Source organism: Branchiostoma floridae, chromosome 1 (genome assembly GCF_000003815.2).
Source record: "Branchiostoma floridae strain S238N-H82 chromosome 1, Bfl_VNyyK, whole genome shotgun sequence".
Classification (NCBI taxonomy): Eukaryota; Metazoa; Chordata; class Leptocardii; order Amphioxiformes; family Branchiostomatidae; genus Branchiostoma; species Branchiostoma floridae.
Window position 1 is genome coordinate 9,482,821 of NC_049979.1, and position 17,916 is coordinate 9,500,736.

At 43.5% G+C, this 17,916-nt stretch overlaps 1 protein-coding gene across 1 annotated transcript; it reads left to right on the forward strand.

The window, feature by feature from the left end:
* Positions 1–342: 342 nt before the first annotated feature.
* LOC118409239 (proton channel OtopLc-like) lies at positions 343–5,949 on the forward strand. Its single transcript, XM_035810108.1, has 4 exons — positions 343–440; positions 3,022–3,139; positions 3,444–3,657; positions 4,077–5,949. The coding sequence occupies exons 2-4, from the start codon at positions 3,023–3,025 to the stop codon at positions 5,570–5,572; spliced, it is 1,827 nt and encodes a 608-aa protein (XP_035666001.1). The 5' UTR covers positions 343–440; position 3,022; the 3' UTR covers positions 5,573–5,949.
* Positions 5,950–17,916: the final 11,967 nt, after the last annotated feature.

The window sequence follows — 17,916 nt, forward strand, 5'->3', positions numbered from 1 at the left end:
ATCTTGGTCCTTTGGGCCAAGAAATGTAAAATGGTCTCTATATGTGAATAGGGCCTATGTCAATATTCTGAGAAATTTGAAAGTCATTTCATTTACGATCTTGCCACCTGTCAAATAGTACCCCATTGTTTCGGCCGATTTTGAAGCTTTAGTTTTGAGGGTTATCTCCACCAAAATGACCATTTCCCCATGTTCCATGTGTAATTTTACCATGGATCCGTCTTGAAAATCAGATATCTATTGTAGTTGTAACGTAGTACGGCATAAGTATCCAAACCGATACGGGGCAATAGCCAGGTGAGTAACAGTCACATGATTCATGCTTGACGTCACCTGGCCATGGCGTACTTTAGGCTTAGACGAAGACAACAATAAGACACCGGCCAGCACATCATACTAGTAGTCTTTTACCCTTTCTCCATTCGACTGCACGCAAAAAGGTGGGGAAAATCATCATGGTTATTATGAAGTTATTAGCTTTGTACTCATGTAGTGTCCCATACTAGACACAGACAACAGATCGCGCCACCACGACATGTGTGATGTATGCATAGATTCAGGGCGGAACTTCTGAGAACGATCATGCTTTTGCAAGATAAGTTGAACTTTAGAAAGAGTTAAGTATCCTTAGTTTGTTAGTGAAGTTTGGTTCTGTGAATCGTTAGTTACGTTCTTAGCGCAACAAGTTGTAATTCAAGTCCTTGAATCCATTGAAGCTGTCGTTTTAGTTAGGTTTCGACCAAGGCGGAAGTAAATCTATCGTGAAAATATTTCGACTTATAGATAAGATATTGACTTATTGCATCACAAGCAATTATTGCCATATATGCATGCGAAGCTTTGATAACATCACCTAGCTAACTAGTAAGAAGTTACATGTCCAATAGTACTAATATAATCTTATTGAATAACCCTGTCGATTCACTACTGAAAACGAAAGTAAAAGTTACATGATACGAAAGTACAGCTAGAGATTTATTCATGTAGTGGCGATACGAAGAGTGCCAAAGCCCATAAATGATCTTAAAAACATGTCGGGTTTTAAGGAAAGTGAAGGTTGTAGTGCATTGTAGTGGCGACGGCTAGATTGTGCGACAACTTTGGACAAATGTGCGACATTCATAAAGTGGAATGCATTTTCAACATACTAGAGTTCCACGACCCCAAACCTTTGCCAAATGAATCTATCTTTTACAACTGCTTTGTTAATTGTGTTTGTCATTAATTATGCAAATAAGGTTCTTATTCGCATAAGTTATATATCGTGATCATCTCCTCCACCAAACAACAGTCGTAGGCAATCTTGTTATTGTTAAGAAAGATGGCTTTTATTGCATTTTCTGACAATTTATGCAAATTAGGACCTCATTTGCATAAGTAATGTTCAATGATGTTTACCTGAAGAAGAAGTTCTTGTAGCATTTACCACAATGACATTATAGCTTTTTCTCATTAGTTATGGAAATTTTTTACGTCTTTATTTTTTCATAATGGATATATATATATCAATATTTTTCTCTTTCTCGGTTACAAACGTCACATGTTGTAATCTTCCCATAATGGAACTGAGCGTATTTAGACGATGTTTTAATTATTTATGCAAATTAGATTACAATTTGCACAATTAATATGTAATTACATGTACATGAAGCATCTCTTAAGCTATCTACATAACAAAAATCATGACAATCCGTCAACCCCTTCTTGAGTTATTCCCTTTCAAAGTCTGACACTAAACCTGCCCTGCAGTTCCCAAAAAAGTCGCTAGGAAGTCCAAACCTACACCACGTACTCTCGGCATCAAGAGCCGTCTGCTACTCAAAATTATAGCCGAGGCATGTTCAGAACTCGAAATATCAAACCCGGAAGTTCCGCTGCAGTACCTTAACATGCTGCCAGGGGGCCCAAAATCTAATCGTTTCCAGGTCTCATCAAGACCTACCCACCCACATACCGAATATCAATACAATCCATCCAGGCGTTCTCGAGTTATTCTGGTCTTCTACAAACATAGATAGATAGATACAAGCGCTACCCAAACAAGAGTTCGGAGACCTCATATCTCCATGAAATAGTCTGATTATGTAAATGATTTCCACATTTACATAATCTATGCTTGGTTATGTATACATTTAGATAACTTACACTGGTCACAATGTTGATTGTGCATTTTTTTACCATTAAAATGATTGATATCTGTTAATGTCCCACCAGCCACAAACTACACATGACAGATATTTGAGTCTTACAATGGCAAAAACTACAAATATAGATTTCCTTCATTAATTATGCAAATTAAGTGCCAGTTTGCATAATTTGCACTTATGTGCATCTCTGTCTAAGCTACGTACATACCAAATACCATCTAAATTTGTCGTTCCCTTGTCCAGTTATCCTCCTAAGAAGGTTTTGAGAAAAATGCCCCTGCAGTTCCAGAGCAACCTGCTAGGGGACCCAAACATACACGACATATTCCTTACATCATCAGCTATCTGCCACCAAAAAATCAAGACCATACCACATCTAGGTCAAAAGATACAAAAAACAGAATTTCTGCTGCAGTACCAAGGTCACATACCAGGAGGCCCAAAATTGACCTTGACCTTCGTCTTTCCAACACCTACCCACATACCGAATATCGTGACAATCAATCCAGAGGTTTTTGAGTTATGTTGACCACAAATATACCACAAAAAAACACAGCAACAGACACAGACACACAGACAGACACACCCAACACTATATCTACATTTTTCATGGAGATAAATGTAACCTTCTTGGCGAAGGTAGTAAGCATGGTCTCTTCCAAAGCAGCCACTGATATTTCAGCTTTTGTGAACTACTGTAAAGGTGAAATGTTCGCGGTAATTTTATGTTCGTGTTTTTCGCTTTGAGCTTAAAACCACCGCGAACATTTCACCCTTTTCAGTACCCCACATAGCAGTTTCCACCATCACGAACACTCAATTTTCTCCCTGTTACACGCGAAACTGAATTCCTGCGAACACTTCCTCTTTACAGCATGCCGAGCAACAGTGAACATGACCGGCTATTGGGTGACGCTGAAACCGAACCAAAAGATGCTGTCCAACAAAATCCTGCCCGAGTGGAGCATCGTAATACTTTTAGTGAAGAGCACGTGTGTACAGTATATCCTCTTCAGTCCTCTATGACAACCTTTAGCAAGGACATTGAGTCATCCTTGCTTTTGACAGCGTGGAAACTACGACACCTTTTAAAGCTTTTTTTTGCCATTGCCATTGCCGGTCTTTCTTTTCTTGTAAAATGCGTACTTCAGAAAATATTTTGGAGGTAAATAATATAGGGCCTTTGCTCGAAAAGTCCGGTTTCTATAGAATTGACAATGCAAGAATTTGCAATGCAAGAGGCAATCATATCAAAAATGAGTATTTCCTCACAAATTTCCGCGTGTTTTTTTTCAGGGAGAACACCCCATGCAAAACTACCTTTCCCGATTTGTCAGCATCATCTGTCTGTTCTGTGTGGTGACTGCTGGGATAGTTCTCAGTGTTGGTAACAGCGCTGTGGATCCAATTGACAACCCTGTGGAATTCACTGGTACTTCCAACAGCACACCGACGCCTCTGCATATGGAACCAATCGGACCTGAGAAGCTGGAAAGGTTTCTCTACATAGGTATCATGAGGTTCCCGTAAAAATGTTTTCGATGGCATGTGTGATTGTGTTTGTGGTTACAAAAAATGTGGATGGATTTCAATGATTTTTGTTGTATGTGATTAGGTCTTGACCTATAATTCAGTAAAGAAGTAATCATGGGGAACTTAGGTTTTTTTTTGGGTACTGCAGGAGAATTACCTTTTCACTACCCCCTTTCTTTCCCAGTAGGTTCAAGGGACAATTGCAGTCTAAAGGCCGGGGGATATTACTAGTTCATTGAGCATTGTTTACACAGAAGTCTATTTGTCAACCAAATATGAGGGTAGTGACATGATTACTTTGTCTATATTAGTGGGTTTTATTTCTTGCAATAATTACTGTTGCTGTGCATGAGTGATACTGATAGTGATAATAATGGCCCCGTCCTTTTTTCGCAGCTATGATAGCTGGTTTGCTGTGGATAATCGTCACCTTGCTCTGCCCAAACTTCCTCATCGTACAAACTACAAACCACCATGGCTGCTCCGGACAACTGGACAAGGCAATGCTGCATCTTCTGGGCGCCACACTCATCTTTGCCGTCGGGGCTGCATTCCTTCCTCTCATCAACTTCGTCGCTTATCTTAGCAATGCTAGGTGCTATCGCGATAAAGTTTGGGGTCATAATCAAGCGGAATGGGTACTTTATCAAACCTGCCATTTCTTATTTATCTTCATTCAACCGCTCTTCTTTTTCAAGTACATCCAGCACGGCGCACAGCTGAAGTTTTGTAGGGGGTTGTCCCACTTTGCTCTGATGTGGTTGATGGGAACTGATGTAAGCCTGTGGTTTCATTTTCTAATGGAAGAGTCAGGTGATGAAGGGTCGCTCATCATATCACCCCCCAAGAGTCCAACTTCCGGAATGACATATGGTATGAATACCAGACCCAGTAATATCACCTGTCCAGCTTCCTCGCGCCTACAGGGCTTGCTACCGGAAATACGCCCGTTTTTACACCCCTTCGTTCTAGAATACTCACTCATCTCTGCTGGACTTTTTCTGAATTTGTGGAACCGTATAGGAAAAAGACCGCAAGAAGGTGGGTGCAGTGTACAAATAGATCGCCTGCCACAGCAGACCACTTCCCTGCGCATTCCTATGGTAAGTGGTTTGATCCTGGGCCTCGTCGTAGTTCTGGTACTGACAGCTGCTATAGCTTATCATTCTACTAAACTCATGGACTTGGGCATCAAAACAGATATATGCAACGATACAGTAGTTGAGGCCGTGAAATCAGAATTGGATACCGCTTTTGGAGTGTACTATGGTTGCAGTATAATAGTTTACGTGATGATGCTCTTTGGTTGTTTGATTGTACTCTGGTCCCCAGTAAAACAGATCATCCAAGGGATGGAAACACCCATGTTAAGTGGCCGCGACACTGATCCACAACACAATAGTCACATTTGGATAGACACAGCTTTACTGCTATCTTCTGTTGCAGGTGTTTTCCTCATCAATGGCTTTGGCATGGCGGCATCTGTGGGGCTATCCAAATACTATACTTGTGGGTACATCTCCAGCTGGTACATGGCTGACTGTGCCCTTGGCACAATTCACTGCATTGCACAACTGCTGTTGATCATAGGTGCACTTCATCAGCGGTGGGTTGGGACAAAGTGGCGCACATTTGTCTTCTCCTGCCTTTTCATCCTCAATCTTGGGCTTTGGGGAATTGATCTGTACGAAGTAAAAAACATTACCACTACTGCACTTGGTCAAGTCTACTTTGGCTCTGGTGTGTGGTCCGTAGTCATTCATGTTGCTTATCCCTTGTGCATTTTCTTCCGTTTGCATTCTGCTGCAACTTTATTCCCGCTGATGATAAAATCCTGCAGGGTTAACAATGCCGGTGGTCATGTTCAGTCCATTGACATGCAAGAATTGTAAAGATGCATGTGCCGTGGTCATAGTCCAGAGTATCTTTTTGGACCACCGGGTACAAAGATGCGACTTGTTTACTTTGGATTTCTACAGATCTCCCTGACAGGCTGCCTATGTATGTAGGGCGGGTACCGGTACGGTGTACCGGTACAAAACCGATTTTCATGTTAGACCGGTCCAGAAAAACCGGACCTGAAAAAAATCTGTGTAGCGGATGCTGGACCGATTCGAAAATGAACAGATTACACTGGCAGGCGTTCGATTGTTTGTGGGCTTACAGATCAAAGCCTGAAAAGAACAAAAGCGAAGCAGAGGAGAGTTCACTTGGTAATTTTTACCAGTCTTCTACAGTCAAACTAGGTCTAAAACAGAGGCAGTTAGTGTTGTTTTATACATGACTTGGGTAGGATTTTTAAAACGTCAATGGACGTCGGATACTCCACCAAACAGAACCCTACTCTAACAAAATGGAACACTGTTTTGAGTATCGCGAAATGTTGAAAACCGATGGTAGGGCTATTGAGGAATTGTAAAGAAACGGCCGCAAACTGGACATTTTGAGGAGCACATGATTTATTGTTATTGCTCATATACCTGTGGAGGAAAGCTAACATCGATGCACTCCAGCAGGATATGGCAACATACAGTCGAGAGTTTGCAGACCAGGCTCAGCACAACACTGCCTCAGAAAACTGGGAGCTGTTTAAGGCAGCCGTTAGTGGTGCTGCCAATAAGCATGTCCCCAGGAAAAAAGTGAGGCCACAATCCAACAAACCTTGGATAACTCCCCAGATTCGCAAAGCTATGCGTAAGCGGTCTGAACTTTTTTCCAAGGCTAGGAGATCCAACTCCAATGAAGCCTGGGCAAAGTTCAAGAGGTGTAGGAAGGGCGTTAAGCAGAGAGTTAGGAAGGCCCATAGGGATTATGTCTCCAATTACCTGGAGTCTAACATCGAGGATAATCCCAAGGCCTTTTGGAGCTATGTCAAATCCATCAGACAAGACTCTACTGGTGCGTCCGCCCTAAGACATCAGGGGGTGCTAACATCTGACCCCAAAGAAAAGGCTGATGCACTGGGGGCCCAGTTTGAGTCAGTGTTTACCAGGGAGGATAAGACCACCGTTCCTACCCTTGGCGAACCCAAAGCTCCAACTATCCCCTCCCTTAACATCACAGTGGAGGGGGTAGCCAAACAGCTCTCCTGTCTTAACCCCAGCAAGGCCACAGGACCAGACGGATTACCACCTCGCCTCCTGAAGACCGTAGCCGAACAAATTGCGCCAATATTACAGGTCATATTCTCCCAGTCAATATCCACGGGAGATGTTCCTGAAGATTGGAGAACAGCTAACATCGCTCCAATCTTCAAAAAGGGGGACAGAACCTTGCCATCAAACTATAGGCCGGTGTCTCTGACATCGGTCTGTGGTAAAGTGCTCGAACACATCGTGCACAGCCACATGATGAAACATCTAGACGCTCATGGCATTCTGTCCCCTGCGCAACACGGCTTCAGGAAGGGTCTGTCCTGCGAGAGCCAGCTGGTGCTTACCCTCCAAGACCTGGCCAAGAACATGGACCAGAACAAACAGGTCGATGCCGCGGTGCTTGACTTTAGCAAAGCATTCGATACTGTGCCACACGAACGTCTGCTGAGCAAGCTCGAGCACTATGGTATTTCTGGCCTCCTTCAGTCTTGGCTTAGGGCCTTCCTTACGGAGAGAACCCAGAGGGTTGTCTTTGACGGTGGAACATCTAAAGCTGTCAAGGTCACCTCTGGAGTTCCGCAGGGTACTGTGTTAGGCCCTCTGCTATTCCTGCTCTACATTAATGACCTACCCGATTCCGTAGACTCACATGTTCGACTGTTTGCTGACGATTGCTTGATTTATCGAACTATCAGCAAGCCTTCTGACGCACAAGGGCTGCAGTCTGACCTCGATGCGTTAACAGAATGGCAAAATCGTTGGCTCATGTCGTTCAACCCCTCTAAATGTCACATCCTCCATATCACCCGTAAAAAGCACCCCATCATAACTCAGTACTCCCTCTCTGGAGAAGCCCTTACCGGTGTTAAGTCCCACCCCTATCTTGGAGTACAACTGTCCGACGATTTGCGGTGGGACACCCATATCAACCACGCCACTAGCAAAGCTGGTAAGGTCCTAGGAGTCATTCGGCGCAACTTGACCCATTGTCCATCTAGGGTCAAGGCCACTTGTTACAAAGCGCTGGTACGGCCTCACTTGGAATATAGTGCCATCGTCTGGGACCCGTACACCAACAAAGGGATACAGGCGGTGGAGGCCGTCCAGCGCAGGGCAGCCCGAGTGACCCTAAATGACTACCGGCAGACTAGCAGCGTGACACAAATGCTTTCAGACCTGCAGTGGCGCCCTCTCTCCGAAAGGAGGAGGAACGCCCGCCTCACCTTTTTCTATAAAGTAGTCAACAATAATATTAACATAGACGCCAGCAATATTCTGAAGCCTGCCCAAGGGCGTACCCGGGGTAGTCACGACTTCAAATATCAACACATATTTGCACGCACCGATATCTACAAACATTCTTTTTTCCCACGCACAATTCCCGAGTGGAATGCCCTGCCTGGCACGGTTGTAAGCGCTCCCAACGTTGAGCACTTCCGTGCCAGGCAGGCGGCCTGCCCGCCCTAACCCGGGAGCCTCAGCTCCCCCCCCCCCTACTTTTGCCCCTCGCGGGGTCATTTGGGGGTATCCTATGCAGATGCAGATTTATTGTGTCCTTTCTCCAGGATTCTAGCACCAGACTAAGGTCACAGCCTCACAGGACTAGCTATAGTCTACTTCTAAAATAGGGGGGGGGGGGGTTGACTAGGAGTGATCACATGGTTCACAGTGGGTTCATAACAATCCTTTCACAAGTTTTCAGATAATTAAGTCCAAGTTCAGGTTCAGGTTCTCCGGATCTGGACCTGGACCGTACCTGTACCTCACATTTCTGTACCGGTACCCACCCCTAATGTAGGCACATACATGTATATAGCAATAGTATTTGTGGGATGCAGGTAGATATTTGGAGATGTAATTCCCATCTTATAAACTTCTAGTTAATGAACATGTGTGTGATCAAGAATTGTGAAACTTCATTTTTCACAGCAGTTAGGCAAATAATTTCAGCAGCACCTTGACATGCTATCAAAGATGTATGGTTTCATTGAGTATATTTTATGCATAAGCAACATAATTTCGTGCTTATATAATATTCTCCCAACACATTTCTTATATAAATGCAGTTGGTAATCATTTTCATTTACATGTACATTCCATCGAAAGTTTTGCTGATGAAACACCTTTTCTTGTAGACACGCCAGTGATTAGAACAATTGACCAATGAAATGTACAGGATATTCTGGGTAAATCAACATTATGTTGGTATAAAAGGTTTAAGGTTTCAAAATTATTGATTTTTGTTTGTGCGGACATTCGTAACGTTGTAATCTGTGTATGAAAAGCAAATTATGTAATATTGTATTAACTGTATATGCATTCTTTTTCTCTAACCCAATTGAAGTACTGCATACGAGCAGAATCTGTAGAATATGGTCCAAATCTACAGTGTAATGATAGACAGGAATGTAAAATGAAGATGTTTTCACATTTTGGATGTAACCCGATACTTCATGATAAAGATTTAGAATTTGACCAAGGACGTTTCATTCTGCATGAATCTATGCTTTATCTATGTGTGTTGTGTACCTCAGATGGTCAAAAAGAAAACTGGAATCATATACTAACATATGCAAATAAGTATTTCTTGCATCAAATGCATTCTACACTTAAGCCTCCAACACAAACAAACAAATCTGTTCTTCGTTTCTTGAAGGATTTTAACAATACTACACAACAGTTCTGTGAAGAAAATATTGTTTTAAACTACAACATACTTCATGCCGTATGCTATCCATATTTATTGACTGGCTTTAATAATATTGTGGCGCTGTTGCAATGTTGCTCTGACGTCATCAGGTTGTTAGGCTGACGTCGCACACACACGGACAGATACAGACACTAGGCGCTACCGAACCATAACCCTCTAACAAAGGTCCGGTCCATAGCAATTAGACGAGTACAATTTTCTTTTAGAACAAAAAAGATCCATGGCTTTCTGATATGATGCAAATTGACTTTCTACATTCAGCGACGAAAGTTTGACATCCAGATACTAAGACACACAATACAAATTACCTTTTACATGTTACCTTACAAACACATCAAATGGCTCACGGAACTAACACTGAATATGTAGGTACTCTTTTCTAGGGTCCAGCCGGGAGAGCTATACCTGTGTGGATATACCACACTGAAGGCTGGATTGAGATATCAAAGCGGGTATACCTATCAAGTTTTGTTCATTGTCTAAATCCCTTTGATCTATTCAAGCTGTACATGTCCGAAAAAACATCAAATTATTTTGAATACAATGCTTTAAGTAAGTGGTTGCTCTTTTTGGTCAAAAGAAGAAGTATTTGCGCTGCTGTAGCCTGATCATAGAGGTGTTGGGTTGACTGCTGTTACCTTATAAAGCCATAAAGCCATTTTTTCTTTTAGCAGTCTGGAGTTTCTTTTTCAGAATTTCAATTTCCAGTGTCCCTCGGCGACTCGGCAAGGTCTTCTTCGTATAGCACTGAAGGGCTGCATGTCTGACCCTCTAGCTGTCCATGAGCTGTACTATACAGCATGTGAGATGTGCTGTCCTTACCCGCGTGCTGTCCATGAGCTGGGTTGAATAGGGCGTGAGATATGCTGTCCTTACCCTCGTGCTGTCCGTGAGCTGGGTTGAACAGGGCGTGAGATGTGCTGTCCTTTCTCTCGTGCTGTCCATGAGCTGGGTTGTAAAGGAAGTTTGATGCGCTGTGACCTTCTGTACCAGTGCGCTGTAAGCCACTCCTGTAGATCCCGCTTACAGTTGGATTCTCGTTTTCTTCCTCCGCTCCGTAAGGGTCTTTGCCATCGCTTGTTGATGGTTTGCCATTTCCCACCTTTTCTTCATCGTTATCTTTTGGCTGCATTTCTGCACCTACTGGCAGTGACCGGTCCTCTGGCTGGGCGACTGGCTGTTTGACGATTGTTGCCTGTTCATAGTTGCTGATGTTTTCCAGTGGCGTAAAGTCTGCTTCCGCATGGCCGACTGCAGCTTGTGATGTGCCGGGACAGCTTTCATGTTGTCCCTCATCTTCCTTGTAGGCCACTGCATAGGGCCTGATCTCAGAATCTGGTTCCTGGTCGTCGTCATAGAACACTAGTGGTCAGTAATTACCAGGATATTCTCGTAGCCTCCTACGGATTTCTCCACCGAAAGGTAGTCCATGCAAACAAGTTCTAGTGGGGCGGAAGTTTTGATGCTGACCAATGGAGCCCTTGCCGTGTGGCTCGGCAATTTCCGGAGGCCACAACGCTGGCAGGTCTGGACATAGAGGTCAAGTACTGCGTATGGCCAAATGATCTCACTGTCTCCCGATGTTTGGTCTTGGGTAGGACTTACATCTGCATGGCCGGCTGCATGTTGTGATGTGCCAGGACAGCTGTCACTTTGCCCACTGTCTTCCTTGTAGGCTACTGCATATGGCTTGATCTCATGATCAGAGGTTGGGTGCTGGTCATTGTCGTAGACCACTGCATATGGCTGAATAGTCTCACTGTCTCCCGATGTTTGGTCTTTGGCAGGACTGTTTGGCGTGTTCCTGTCATATGCTTGCAGTTTATCACCTGCGTCGGAGTAGGCCACTGCATACGGCTCAGTTTTCTGACTTGCTTCTGTGTCGATAGTTGCAGGTTGATTGTCGTCGTCTGTTCCATTCGGTCGGTCATGATGGGCTAAACCTGTGCCACCATGGTATCGTTTGTAGATTAAGAGACCACTTATATATTTTATAATTATTGGTTTTCCCCCTAGAACGATGACACGACCCATCTTTGTTGTACGATGAGAGACTGTCATGTCACCTGTGGACGACAGGTCTGAAGAGTTCTCGGTGGGAATAATCATGCTGAACGGGGTTGTGTACATGTCATAATGTTTGATGCAGTCCACATTGTTGTTGGGACTTGTTATGAACACATCATCATCATGGTGGGTGGATGCCCGTACCCCTTCTGACGTATCGGTGTTGTTCTGGCAGACATAGTTCTTGATGGTGGCGAGGAAAGCCCCTGTTGCATCTACTTTTCGGCGGCTCCAGGAATCGTCCAAAAACCTTACGAAAACTAGATATCCAGGATTCGTACTTCCGGTGCCGTCAATCATGGTGATTGACAGTACAGAAAACATTATTATGCACGCCCATGTTTCCATATATGGGTCGACCTCGTGAGACCTCGACAGACTCAAGTTGCGAGAGATTAAAACCCGGAAGTGACCGCTGCCCTCCCCATGATAGGACGTCATCTGAATGCTACTAACACGTAAATAGAATGTGACGCTACACGAAAAACAACTTCAAACACACAACACATAATATAGTCGTGCGACTGTTATTGTCTATCGTTGTGGACAACGGTTGTCTTTAGACATGCGTTCAGAGTATTACGGGGCACCCGCGGTGCAGGATACCATTGCGGTGCGTGCGTGACCCACAGTGACCGCTTGCTCGCAAATCAAAAATGGCGGGAGAATTCCTTATTTTCGTCAGGCGTTCAGGCCGTTTTCTGGATATCCAGGAATCGTCCTCCTGTTCAGGCCGTTTTCTGGATATCCAGGATTCGTCCTGAGTCTGTTCAAGCCGTTTTCTGGATATCCAGGATTCGTCCTGAGCCTGTTCAAGCCGTTTTCTGGATATCCAGGAAGCGTCCTCCTGTTCAAGCCGTTTCCTGGATATCCAGGATGTGGACCAGGCCTTGTGTGACAAAGGGACGCCATCTGGATGCTATTAACACGTTACCGTGAATGTGTCGCTATACGGAAAACAACAGTAACTTTATCCCATCTTGACTGCCATTTGTTAATTCATTACGCAAAAAGCATTTTGGGCCTGATACGTAAGTAACATGTAAACATCAAAGTATCATTATCAACATTCGTTTAAGTTCTGTAACACCAGGATCAACAGAATAAACTACACGATCTTATTGCCGGGAGATACAAAGATGGCGGCTTTCTGACGAAAACAACATGCCCCCGCCCTCCGCATAGTCTCCTCCCTCGAAAACAGGAAGCTCCACCCCCACGTACACGTTCTGGATAAACACCGTCGTATATCCAGGAAACGTCCTGTTTGCGACGATTTCTGGATATCCAGGAATCGTCCTTCTGCTCAGGACGATTCCTGGATATCCAGGAATCGGCATATTACGAAAGTTAGATACTGACGAAAGTTGGATACAACAGCCCCTCGGAGTTCAGCAGGAGATGAGCACCTCAGGGCGTTGGGTACAGAAATCTGGTGAAGGTGCGGTAGGTTGCAGATGAACCACGTCAGGTTCTTGTCACATCGCAAGTTGTTGTTGTTTACACAAAGAGTCAGATGCTGGTTTTCTTTCAGATGCATGACGTTACTGCTGATGGTAATGATGCGATTATTTTGGAGGACTGTACGTCTCAGTGATTTCGGTTGAGGCACAGATGTCAGGTGGTTGTATGACAAATGTAGTCCTGTAATTCGAGGCAGGCCACGAAATGCATGCCGCGATATGCTTGAAATCACATTCTTGTAGAGGTACAAGGATGTTAGTCTTTCAAGGCCACGAAAAGTGTCAGGTTCTGTGTAGGAACAAATTAAAGATGTTCATTAATTGACCCCTGTGTGAAGTCTTTGTTTTCGATAGGTGTGCGATTGTTTCGCTTGGTGTGTGTTCGTAGGTAATTTGAATACACTGTCAGTAGACTGGGAAGATAGCCGCAAAGTCATCTAGACCAGTCAGACTGGATGGAGTGCAAGGAAGTACATTTCCCTTCACTTCAGAGGTTGTAGAATTATACTCTCCTAGCAGAGGTTAGGCTCCGGCTGTTTTTTTTAACGTTTTTTAGTCATTTTTATCGGGCTTTCTATTTTGTAATTTTTCTTGAAGTACGCCAGCCAGGTTTTGACACAGCAAGATAGAATACAAAATAGATAATTTTTCTTGAAGTACGCCAGCCAGGTTTTGACACAGCAAGATAAAATACAAAATAGAAAGCCCGATAAAAACGACTAAAAAAACGTTAAAAAAACAGCCGGAGCCTCACCTCTGCTTGGAGAGTAGTAGAATTAGTCGTCAAATAGACAGGACAGTCCAGAACATGGGACTAATGGAAATGGCTACGAAGTAATGGGGATTTTTTTCTGGTCTGTCTGTTTGTGTGCTCACATATCTTTCATAAACTAGTGACGCGATGTTAATGAAAACCTTATTTGCATAATTGATAAACTACAAATAAATAACACATGCAACAAACTCTAAATATTTCACGGAGTCGTGGGATCTTCAGAATCGTGTGCCTTTTGCTCTTGGGAAGAAACGCTTCACAACAACACATACCCTTTATGACTATCTATCATTGCCAAGAAGCCAAGCCTATATATGTCATGTGGATCTGATTGATTGATTGCTGTACTATTGCATGTATACATGCGTCGGTAAACGTTTCTTTTTTGAAATGAAGATTTAGTGGCAAATCTGATCTAAGAACCAACAAATTAAACTGGTTTGGGCTTTGCTTCTGTTTCACCCCACACAGGGCGCACGTATTTCCAATATATACGGAGTAGAAAACTGCAGGTTAATTTCTTTCAAGAAGCCATAATCAAGGTCCCCTACAACTCACCGAGAGTGGAGATGCGGTTGTCTGCGAGGGAAAGGACGCTTACAAATGACAAACCTCGGAAAGCCCCAGGCGGTATGGTGGAAACGTTTGACCGTTCGATCTTGAGATGCTTAAGACTTGACATGTTTGGGAAAGACCATTCCATGACTGATGAGAGTAGGGGAGCGGAGATGCTCAATGTAGATCACTCGGGTTGTGATGTGAAAGCCATGTGGTACGGCATCAATGCACCACTCGAATTTGTATGTATCCCCGCCATGTCCCACCCAGCTACAGGGGGTCCCATGTCCTTGATATGGACAGTGGCAGGTATGCCTCTGGCCGTTGGCACTAGTACAGCTGTGCGGGCACCGTTGAGATGCTGCAAGTGCAAAATGTAGATGTGTGGAGACCGCCAGAATTATCAACAAGACCTGTGTCTTGTTCCGCGGCATCTTGATGACTGATTGTGCTTGAAGTGACACGGTCTGTGCCTATTCATAAGAGGGGTACGATCGAAAACATTCTGTAATCGTGTTGCTACAAATTAGTCTGCAAAAGTTTCCGATCACGTGATGAAACGCCGTTGGGTAAATGTTACCACCTACGCACGGAAGGAAGTTGCGTTATGAGTTTATTCACACACATATGTATGTGCCAAGCCGGTGGAGTGCATCGGAATGTACATACAAGTACGTATACAAGTATGATACAGTTGCCGATTCTGTTCTTGTTTTCCCCCTCTTAAATTTTGATATGATTCATATGATGACAAATTCTGGTTATACGACAATGGCATATGACGAGGTCGTATGTCTTCCGCATACGACGCGTTCTTTTGTTTGTTTGTTTTTCTTAGCGTGAATCCACCTCGCGCGTCGGGTGACAGCTATTCTATAACCGGTCGTACTTTAACTCCGGGGTGAACGTAGGACCGCTCGGCGGAAGACATAAGTCTGTGGGTTCATGGTTTGTTGGAGGAGTCACATGAGGAAGGGACCCTGTTTAATGGGTTTCCTCCTATCATCAGGACTGACATTTGGCAGGTAGATTGGACCGAGTATTGCTAACATAAGTTATCATTGCTTCTTTTGGATTGCATAGATATGCCCGTTTTTACACCTCTTTATTGTAGAACACTACTTTGTGGAAAAGCATTCCGGGCAAAGGAATGGCTAGGGATAGACGAACCTGGAGGCAACTCTCGATCTTCATGTCTACCTTGTCCCCCCAACGACCTGGAAGTCAAGGGACCAGGTAGGTAGGTAACGTTAGGTATTCCGGGCAAAAAAGGAAGGTAACGTTACAACAAGCCGGATGCAGTATTGAACAGACTGACCCCCCTCCCCAACAGACCACGTCTCTACGCATCTCGGTTGTAGGTGGCCTGATCATGGGTCTCATCATAGTACTAGGACTGGTAGCTCAGACATACGTTCAAGTCAATGATCTCGGAATTAAAACAGATGTTTGTAATACCAGTCACATTAGCACCACAAAGTCACCCGTAGACACTACTTTTGGAGTACACTATGGGTACAGCATTGCTGTAAACTTAATGTTGATTAGGTGCCTCATTTTACTCATTTGTCCACTGTACTCTGTCGTCCAGTGATTGTACTCTGTTGTCTACTAATTGCTCTCTTTTGTCCATCGATTATACTCTTTTGTCTCCACTGATTGCGTTCCTTTGTCCAAATATTGACTGTACTATTTTGTTCAAGGATTTTGCTCTGCTGTCCAATGGTTGTACCCTACTGTCCAACGAATGATTGTGTCTTGTTGTCCAATGATTATACTCTGCTGCATGCCCAATGAATGATTGTACTTTGCTTTCGTCTGTTGCACAACAATGCTAGTAGAGATCGTTGAAGGTCATCAAAGTGACCATGAACCTAATATCGATAGTGTCCATCAGCATGAAAGCCATTCTATCATTCGCATAGACACAGATTTAACGTTACTGATATAATCTGTGGCAGGTGTTTTTTCTCATTAATGGCCATGTTGATTTGATTATATGGTGACATCCGCTCGCATCAATTCTTGGCCGTTTCCAAAAATTGAAAATTAGAAATTTAATCGTACAAAGTGAATACATGCCATTGACTGCAAAAAGAAATATTGCAAAACGCATACGTATGCCATAGCATATCCCAATGTCAAAGAAGATGTGAAAGAAAAGAAATGAAGAATTTATTGTTTGGTACATGTTTATATGTACTTTACTCAGTGTGTTCAGCTATATGTTCAACCTTCCTTACCTCTTAGATTTCATAATGAAGGCAACTGCACATAGCCATGGGGACCCAAGGGACCAGAACACGGCCGGAACGCGGCCTTGTTGAGTTGTTGTGGTGCAGGTGATAAACTGTCCAGTAACCAGTCACTGAATTTTGGGTTACCGTGCTATCGCTTATTTACACTGGAATTGATTTGGGCTTTGGATAGATGGATGAATGATCATATGAACGAATAGGTAAATATTGAAACCGATACGGGGCAAAGGCCAGGCGAGTCACAATCACATGATTTATCTTTGACGTCATCTGGCGTACTTCAGACTTAGACGAAGGAAACAATAACAGACCGGCCGGCACATCATAGCCTTCTACCTTTTCTCGATTCGACTGCACGCAAAAAGGTGGGAAACATCATCATGATTATAATGAAGTCATTGGCTTTGTAGTGATGTAGTGTCCCATACTAGACACAGAGAACAGATGGCGCCACCACGGCATGTGTGATGTATGCATAGATTCAGGGCGGAAAGAACTGTCATTGTTTTGCAAGATAAGTTGAACTTTAGAAAGCGTTAGTTTGTTATGAAGTTTGGTTCCGTAAATCGTTAGTTAAGTTCTTAGCGCAACAAGTAGTTATGAAGTTCTTAAACCCACTGAAGCTGTCGTTTTAAACAGGTTTCGATCAAGGCGGAAGTAAATCTACCGTGAAAATATTTCGACTTTTAGATAAAATATTGACTTATTGCACCACAAGCAATTATTGCCACGTATGCAGGCGAAGCTTTGATAGCATCACCTAGCTAACTTGTAAGAAGTTATATGTGCAATAGTACTAATCTTATTGAATAACCCTGTCGAGTCACTACTGAAAACGAAAGTAAAAGTTACACGATACGAAAGTAATCGGACGAGATTTATTCATGGTGGTGGCGATACGAAGAGTGCCAAAGCCTATCGTATCGCCAGGGTGCTGACATTTTTCAACGATCTTGAAAAATGTCAGCTTTTATCATAAAGGAAAGTGAAGGTTGTAGTACATTGTAGTGGCGACGGCTAGATTGTGCGACAAATTGAATCATTCATAAAGTATAATGCTTTTTTAACACATAAGCATGGTCCCTTCCAATGCAGCCAGTGATATTTCAGCTTTTGTGAACTACTCTGAAGGGTTAATGTTCGCGGTAATTTTATATTCGCGTTTTTCGCGTTGAGCTTTGAACTTCAAAGCACCGCGATCATTTCTCCCTTTTTAGTGCCCCACATAGCAGTTTCCACCATCACGAACACTCAATTTCCTCCCTATTAAACGCGAAATTAAATTCCTGCGAACATTTCCCCTTTACAGC

Bases quoted from the DNA above. Each gene is read 5' to 3' on its own strand.
- LOC118409239 (XM_035810108.1), top strand. From the start codon at position 3,023: ATGCCGAGCAACAGTGAACATGACCGGCTATTGGGTGACGCTGAAACC. The intron at 3,140-3,443 runs GTGTGTACAGTA...GTTTTTTTTCAG, and splicing joins ATACTTTTAGTGAAGAGCAC to GGAGAACACCCCATGCAAAA. The intron at 3,658-4,076 runs GTATCATGAGGT...CTTTTTTCGCAG, and splicing joins GGAAAGGTTTCTCTACATAG to CTATGATAGCTGGTTTGCTG.